At 34.3% G+C, this 8,818-nt stretch overlaps 1 protein-coding gene across 1 annotated transcript; it reads right to left on the bottom strand.

Annotated features, from left to right (window-relative positions):
* Nucleotides 1-2,223: 2,223 nt before the first annotated feature.
* LOC101494795 (calcium-transporting ATPase 4, plasma membrane-type) lies at nucleotides 2,224-8,143 on the bottom strand. The gene is made up of 7 exons (XM_004497986.4): nucleotides 7,830-8,143; nucleotides 7,536-7,590; nucleotides 5,318-7,257; nucleotides 5,077-5,235; nucleotides 4,297-4,468; nucleotides 3,907-4,205; nucleotides 2,224-2,799 (listed from the first exon to the last, which is right to left on the bottom strand). Exons 1-7 carry the CDS (start codon nucleotides 7,998-8,000, stop codon nucleotides 2,491-2,493), a joined length of 3,105 nt encoding a protein of 1,034 aa, XP_004498043.1. The 5' UTR covers nucleotides 8,001-8,143; the 3' UTR covers nucleotides 2,224-2,490.
* Between the last annotated feature and the right edge of the window lie 675 nt (nucleotides 8,144-8,818).

Genomic DNA, 8,818 nt, shown 5'->3' with positions numbered 1-8,818 from the left:
TTAGGTTGATATATCAATGGATTTCAGTGAAGGATTACCTAAGGTGCAAGGTAAAATTCATTCTAGTAGTGGTGGAAAGATTGACTAAATATGTTCATTTTCTAGCACTTAGCCATGCTTTCACTGAAAAAAGATGTTGCTGAAATTTTCCTTGAAGAGTTAGTAGTGTTACATGGCTTCCCTTCTATTATTGTGTATGATAGAGATAAGATTTTCCTGAGACATTTTTGGTCGGAGTTGTTCAAAATGGCGGGTACGAAACTCAAATTTAGCTCTTCTAACTATCCTCAAACAAGTGGACAAACCGAAGTAGTCAATACCTATTTGGAAACATGCTTGAGATGCCTCACGGGCACTAAGCCCAAACAATGGCCAAAGTGGCTAAGTTGGGCATAATTTTGGTTTAATATCAATTATCACAACTTTATAAAATTAACCCCTTTTAAGGCACTATATGGTCGAGACTCGCCTCATCTCCTAAAATGGAATATTTCTTTGGCTATTGAAGAAGTTAACATCATGACACGTGACAAGGACCAAATGTTGCATGACCAAATAAGAAATTTGGTCACAACTCATAATCAGATGAAAAAGTATGATGGTCGGTCCAAACGTTCTATTTCACTAGTGGTTTGAGATTGGATTTTTTAGAAATTACAACCCAACAAATTGCGGTCCTTGGGTAAAAAGAGAAATTAAGTCCTCATTTTTATGGACCATATCATATTTCAAAGAAGATTGGAACAGTTTCATTTGAGTTCGTTCTTCCCCCAGAAAGTAAGATACATCCAGTGTTTCATATGTCCTTACTTAATAAGGTCATCTCCTCTTCAGCTACTCCTCAATCGTTGCTACATATGCTCTTTGAGGAGCTAGAATTGCAAGTAACTCCAGCCTTTGTACAAGATGTCTGCAGCACTCCCAATGGCACAACAGAAGTATCGATTTAGTGGAAGGACCTACTAGATTTTGAAGCAACATAGAAATCTATTGAGACAATTATGGAGCAATTCCCTTCTTTTCACCTTAAGGACAAGGTTACTCTTTCGAGAGGGAGCATTGTTAGGCTTCTTATAACTAAATATTATAAGATGATGGTTAAGAGCAAGAATTTTAAGTGGGAATTGAATTTGTATGGCACTTATTTTTTTATGTAAACAGTTTACTGTGTTAGTTTAAGTTGTAAGTCAGTGCAGTAACTGCTTTAGAGCAGTTATGCGACAAATAAAAGTAGAAAACTAGGAAAAAGAAAGGCAAGAAATTACTGAGTGGTTATTGGGAAGAGAGAGGCCAAGCTCTCAAATTCTTGGAGTGAGTATTCATTTAGCACGTCTATCAATGATGTCATTGCATAATTGTAAATTTGCATTCTGTTTAATTCAATAAAGAATTCAGCTTCCTCATTTCAATTATGTACTAACCAGTTCTAACAGTGAGCCTATAAGATATACTAGGCAAACAACTAAGAGAAAATAAGCTTCTAATACGAACGATGTTGGCGCTACGTCTAAAGCAAAAAAGAATAAGGCTGGTGGTTCTAAATCCAAAAAGGGAAAGCAATAGAGTTCCGATATCCACTATTTCTCATAGAGGATTTTTGGTGTTCTGCTATTTTCTGTGATCCGATATTAACAACACTGCTTTGAACAACAATAACAAATGAACTAAGGTGATATTTATATCCATTCATGTTAACTTTGTTGTATTTCTTAAAATTTGAGTTGTACTTGACCTTTACAAAACCAATTTGTAAAATGAGAATTGTTTCGTACTTGTAAACATATGTTCAAGACACATCTCATTTGATACGGGACTCTCAATAATGTGAATACATCAAATATTCACGTATTAATATAAAATTATCTGAGGTAACACTAGCCATTTTTCTTTTGATTGGAAATCTGCAACTAAGAAAAAAAAAACATTTTCAGATAGGCCTCAAACAACAAAATTTTGAAATTAGATTTTAGTTAAACAAAGTGTTTAAAGGATATATTCTATTGGTATAAATCACTTTTACTCTCATTCAATTTGAGTTTATTATTGTCACTTTGCATCATACATTTCAAGATGTAGCTGCAAAAGTGGATCGGCGAGGTGTTAATGCTGATTTTTATAAACGAATTTGTATTCCTAAATCAAGCATTCATGGCACTTATAGTTTCAACTTGACAAAATTGTAATTGAATGTGGTGTTTGTTGAGTATATTAATGTGTTATAAGTAGAAAACGAAAATTACAAGTTTATAATAAACTTCAAAACGTGTTGCACATTAAAGTATTTGTACAAGACAACATTCTTTTTCCTACCAAAAATACATTGGTAAAATGTTGTGTGTGGATTTTCGTCCACTTTTACCGTGAGATTAATTTCTCAAAAACTACAAATCAAAAGACAAAAAGCATGCACACCCTCAAAAAAGGCCAAAATTTCATCCATGTTTGCACACAACAAAATTAATCAGAGGGAAAAATCAATCTTCCTAAACTTTATGCCAGGTCAGGACCAGAAGGGAGTGCTTCATAACCATCATGATGCTTTGTGTTTGTGGTATCTCTTTCAACTGGAATGCACTTGAGGATAGCAGCAATAGGCATGCTAAGTGCACCAAATAACACACTGAGTAACCAGAATTGCCATGTTAGAGGCACTGTGCTTGCAAATGTTCCCAAGAACTCAACAATGATTACTTGAAATACTGCTGTGGAGAGAATAACACTTAAAAATATCCAGCTGTCAAATATGCCTTTGAATATGTTTATCTTTTCAATTTCTCTGCTGTTTATCTCATTGAACACCTGGTAAAATACAAAGTAAGCATAACAGAGTGGAACTAGATCATTTTATACACATTTTCTTGAAAGTATTTAGACTAGGATTGAAGGAAAATAGTGTTATTCATACATACAAGAGCAGGGACGTATCGTCAATAGCAAAGTTATGAGCAGATTAAATTAAAATTCTCAATTTATTTATTTAAAATAATCCATACATACCAGAGTAGAATACTAGGATATGTTATTCACAAAGTACTGTCACATGCATTACTTTCACACAAAGGAAGTATTAAATAACAATACGTATATACAAATCTATTTATCCGTTTATAATTTCTAAAGCGTGAGTTGTAGAAACATGTTAGCAAGTGTTCTCAATTTATTCAAGCCAGATTAGCACATTATAACAAATGGCAGATTTTCATTCTCTTCAATAATTGATATTTTCATATAAAAATGCCAGAAGAAAAGTTGTTGGTGAAATCCACTTTAATTATTTAAAATGCCCAAAACTTTAGATAATTTATGAAACTTGAGTAGAATTTGATTCTAACTCAGAATTATTTTCTGTCATGTTGATATTATGATCAATAAGTTTCCTACAATTCATCTTATCTACTTAAATAAATTATAACTGTCTTCACTTAATCAAAGCATTCTGTTCATTAATATTTTACGTTTGTTGTTTGTTTCCTTTATTTATTATCTTGAATTTATCAACTCGGTGCTTCACTTCATAGTTTTGTAGGACCTAACAATTGATTCTTTTCTTTCCCCTATGTAATAGATTGTCCTTTACTTTGGAACGATTACACTACAAAGTTTTAGTAATTATTTTAATTATGTTTTTATTTTCCAAATTTTTATCAACTATTTAGATTAAAACATCAGGTGGTTTCTTTTGCAAGATTAACCACTTATTTGCGTGTTAAAATCAGTGTTTTAAAAACTGAACCGGAGAACTATGATCCGCTTCTGATTCAATCATGATTTTGCTCAAATTTGAGCAGTTTAACGCAGTTAAAACATGACCCAAAAGTCTCACCACTTTGATGCTCGGTTCAGTTTTTAAAACGTTGGTTATGATAAACCGTAGTTGGTTTCTTTGAGGTGTATGAGACACTTTACCTGGCAAAATACAAAGGAGTTGAAAATCAAAGTGTTGAGCACAGCAGTTGCATCTGAGCCACTTAGTCCCAGTAACCTCTTGCCATCAAAATTGAGAACTGCAAGGACAATTAGTTGATACAAACTTTGACCAAAAATATTCCTCCACATTGGTTTGGTAATAAAACTTGCTTTCCTTCCAACTGGTTTTCTTTCCATAAGTCCATCATTAGGAGGTTCAGTAGCAAGGGCCAATGCACCAAGAGTGTCCATAATCAAGTTAACCCAAAGCAACTGAACAGCTGTTAGTGGAGCAGCTCCTGAAAATAAAGAAGAAAGTCTAATCTCAGTTTCTTGAAAATATTCAACAAAATTTCAATGGAAAGCAAAACCTCTATAATATCAACTAACCAGTGATGCATGCAGAAACAAAGTTAGTAATCAGAGCAACAACATTGACTGTTAACTGAAACTGCACAAATTTTTGAATGTTTATGTATATGGCCCTTCCCCATTTGGCCACTTTGACTATAGTAGTGAAGTTGTCATCCATTATAATGACATCAGCATTTTCTTTGGCAACCTGTGAAAGAGATAATTAAAAAAAGTTGATTTTGAACATCATTTAGGCATTACCATACAAACATAGATGGCAGAACAAGTTGAACAAATTCTAAAATTTAATAAATAAATCATTAAGTAAAAAAAGATGACAAGGAATGCACTGCTGCAAATGTACATTTACATCAGTGGGGGAATAACTGGATTACCAAATAAAATAACAAAATAACATGTAGTGATCATGTGGAAATATTTACAAGGTAAAAAAAGTAAGAACTCGGAAGACATCAAGGTTTATGAATTGCTGAGAAAGTATGGCAAATATTTTGAAAAGCTGCAGTTTTAATTATATACTGCTTCCTTAATGGAGATAATAACAGGCTTTTCAACAATTAGTCTCATCTATTAATTTAAGATGTCGCCACCATTCTAAAAAGAAGAGGGAAGGAAGGAGAAGAGCGAAAGGAAAAATGTAAAAGAATGGAGCAACACATAATATAACTAGAACCGAAGATATCATTTTTGTGCCTTAAACAAGATTCAAAACAACTAATAAGAACAGTGCATAGGATTGTTAGAATTAATACAGTCAGATTCACCATGATAAAGCAATAACGACTAGAGACAAACCTCGGTTCCAGCAATGCCCATGGCGAGTCCAATGTCTGACTCGTGCAGCGCAGGAGCATCATTGGTTCCATCACCGGTAACAGCCACAACCTCACCAAACATATTCCTCAAACGGGTCACCAAGGTATGCTTGTCAAGCGGTAAGGATCTTGCCATTACCTGAAACGATATTAATCACATAAGAAAGACAAGCATATCAAAAGATAATTGAAAGTCTGAGAAAATAATATGCGATCAAAACCTGAATTCTTGGTATGATATCCTTCATTTCTTCTGGAGACAAATTGCGAAATGCTGGTCCTTCTATGGCTACACCACCCTCAGTAAGTATACCACATTCTTTAGCTATAGCCTTAGCTGTATGTATGTTATCGCCAGTAACCATGCGGACGGTTATTCCAGCTGCTAAACAACTTTGAACAGCTTCCTTAACTCCAGGGCGCACAGGATCCTTGATTCCAACAATGGCGATCAGAGTATATCCAGTTTCAGGTATGACGGTTTCCCCATGTGTTTCATCTATATCTTTGACAGCCAAACAAAGAGTTCTCAAGGCTTCAGAGGCAAAGCCATTTATAATGTCAGTCACATTCTTTGCCTGCTCTTCAGGAAGATCAACAGTAGTTCCATTACTATCGATGATTTTATCACACATTTTTAACACTATTTCCGATGCGCCTTTGCAGAAAGCTCTGACGCCTCCATCAGGAAGACCTACAATCACAGACATCTTCTTCCTGTCTGAATTGAACGGCTCAACCTTAAGTATCTTACAAGATCTACGCTGTGCACCAAAATCACCGCCTGAAACCAAGCCAAATTCCAGTATTGCCGATTCTGTTGGTGTTCCCAATATTGTCTGCTTTCCTTCTTTGTCTTTAACTACTTCGGACGAAGTATTTTGAAATATAGCCTGCAAAAGGATGCTTAGAACTTCTTCAGATATCTCTGTTTTTAGTTTATCAGTACTCTCATCGCCTTTCATCTCCATGGTCTTTTCGCATATCCAAATTTTATCGACAACCATATGGTTGGTCGTCAACGTTCCTGTCTTATCGGTGCAAATGCAACTAGCTGAACCCATAGTCTCGCATGCAGAAAGATGTCTCACAAGCGCCCTATCATTCATTAACTTTTTCATTGCAAAAGCAAGACTTAGTGTTACAGCTAATGGTAATCCTTCAGGAATTGCAACAACTATTATGGTTACAGCAATAGCAAAGTAGTCTAGTAGCTTCAGTGCATCCTCTGAAGACCAATTACTGAAGTCTCCATCAACTGCTTTTTCAATCACAAACCTTACTGTCAACACCACAAATGTCAGCACAGCAAAAGTCAAACCGATTTTACCAATAACTGTAGCAACTCCATTCAATTTCACCTGCAATGGAGTCTCATCCTCTCCTCCCTCACTCAAAGTTTCCATTAACTTTCCCCATTCAGTCCTCATGCCAACAGTTGTAACTATCATCTTCCCCTGACCATCTTGCACTTTTGTTCCCGAAAGAAGAAAAGGTCTTCGACCGTCTATATTTACAGGTTCGCTCTCACCTGACAAACTCGATTCATCGATTAACAACGAATATCCTGATATAAAAATTCCATCAGCTGGAACTTGATCACCAGTTGACAAATGAACTATATCTCCTACAACCAAGTCATAAATTGATACCTTCTGTCTTTTACCATCCCTAGTAACCTGAACAGATATCTTTTTCTTCTCTTTGTCCAAATCTATGAACTGCAGAGATTGCTGGTAGTCACTGATAGCAGTAACAGTGACTACCAAGAGTATACTAAGAAGGATTCCAACACCATCATAAACACCCTTTGGCCACCCTTCAGTGGGAAGCCCTATGCCTATAGAAACTAATGCACAAATCATGAGAATGATTAGTGTTAAGTCATGCAGTGCATCCCAAACAAACATCAGAAAGCTTTTAGACGGTTTCTCAGTATATCGGTTGAGCCCGTAAATCTCTTGCCTACTATGTATTTTGTCTTGACTGACACCTTCATCAACTGAGACTGAAAGTTTACTTGTAATCCCTTGAACTTCACCAATTTTCGTATAGTTCTTGTAATCATGGCTTCGAACAATTGATGCAATATCATCCGGTTCGATACCAAAACCAGCTTCTCTTGTCTTTTCTGATACCTTGAATTCAGGTGTACCAATAGCTGCATAAGAAAACCAGACCAATTTGAATTAGCTTTGAATTAGCTTATGGAAGAAGTTTATAAGTAAAAAGGAATTTAAGCCAGAGGCTTTTTAATATAAATTAGAAAAATCCAAATTGCACATTCTCTAATATACCATTCCCAATACACTCTTCTTTATTTGTTGAAATTTAGAGCCGTTTGTTACAACTTTTTTCGTACAGTTTTAGGAAAAAAAGAGAATCTGGAAAAGAATCTCAAAACTATTTCAAATGATTATAGAAATTAGAGCCCCTTACCATCCGTAAAATGCAGTGCTGCTCGTTGAACGTTGATAACAGCCCGAAACTTACCCTGATGGATATACAGATTATACAGTCAAACTATAATAACAAATTGATAATATGTATCTAAATAGAAATATTTTATAGGGGACACATGAAAGGAATTTATAAAAATCATGGTAAATGTGAACGGCTTGAACATTTATGTGAATTCTTTCAAGCAAATAATCTGATTCCACTTTAAGGATTCTTACAATGTGGCTAGCAAGCTAGCAACAAGAGAAAAAAATAGGGAAAAACTGATGAAACCTGAATTTTCTTCTGTTTTTCCTCTTGTCGAGCGCGTTTGACGAGATCCGCTACGTTCCGAAATCTCCTTCGAGGGTTCTTGACCAATGAAACTGCTGATCTCCATCTACTCAGAGCTTCAATTGAACGATCCTTGTCTTCCAATTCAAAATCCTTCAGAAAACCCTCCATCAATCCAATCTGTTAATTTGTTCTAAAGTAAATAACACTGCAAAACCATAATAGAAAATTCGCGCGTGAGAGCGCAGAAACCAAATGGAACGAAAATGTTGAATTGAATTGAAGGGAATAGATAGGGCGTGTTGAAGAGTGCTGTCCAATATAAACTTACTAGAGTGGAAAGTTGACCATCAAATGTGCAAACTTTGACAAAAAGTGTGCCACGTGTTTTTGTTTTTTCAAAAACGGAAGAATCTTCGCATTATTCAACGTCCAATATAGCGGATGGGATAATAAATAATAAGTTCGGTTTGGTTCGCCCTTAATATTTGTGCCTCAAAGTTTAAATTTCTCTTTGGAAAACTTTATATTAAATCTATGATATTAGGTTTTTTTGAAATAACTTTTTTTTTAAATCTGATTTATTATTTATTTATTTATTTTTTAGTTTAAATGAAAGGTTTATAGATTTAATATTTTGTTAATTGAAATATTTTAAAATAAAAAAATTTTAAAATTTTTGTTTTGAAAAATTATCGGAAAAATTTATCAAAAAAATATTTAAAAAAAATTCCTCGAATAAAAAAAAATTTATAAATCTCACTAAAACCAAAAATTTTTAGGAGTTTTTCTTTTTGGAATTTTTTACACTACGAAATTTTTTGTTGCCCCTCTAATATCTGAGATGGGACAAATAATTAGTGGGTTTGTGAAATTTACAGCTCTAATTAGTATGTCTGATCAGAATATTCAAAAAAATTTACATAGTATATCTTAAATTTTATAAAATTTCATTATATTCTTAATTTTTTATTATCTACAGTTTTATA

Source organism: Cicer arietinum, chromosome 4 (assembly GCF_000331145.2).
Source record: "Cicer arietinum cultivar CDC Frontier isolate Library 1 chromosome 4, Cicar.CDCFrontier_v2.0, whole genome shotgun sequence".
Lineage (NCBI taxonomy): Eukaryota > Viridiplantae > Streptophyta > Magnoliopsida > Fabales > Fabaceae > Cicer > Cicer arietinum.
This window is presented reverse-complemented; position numbering and strand designations above follow the sequence as displayed.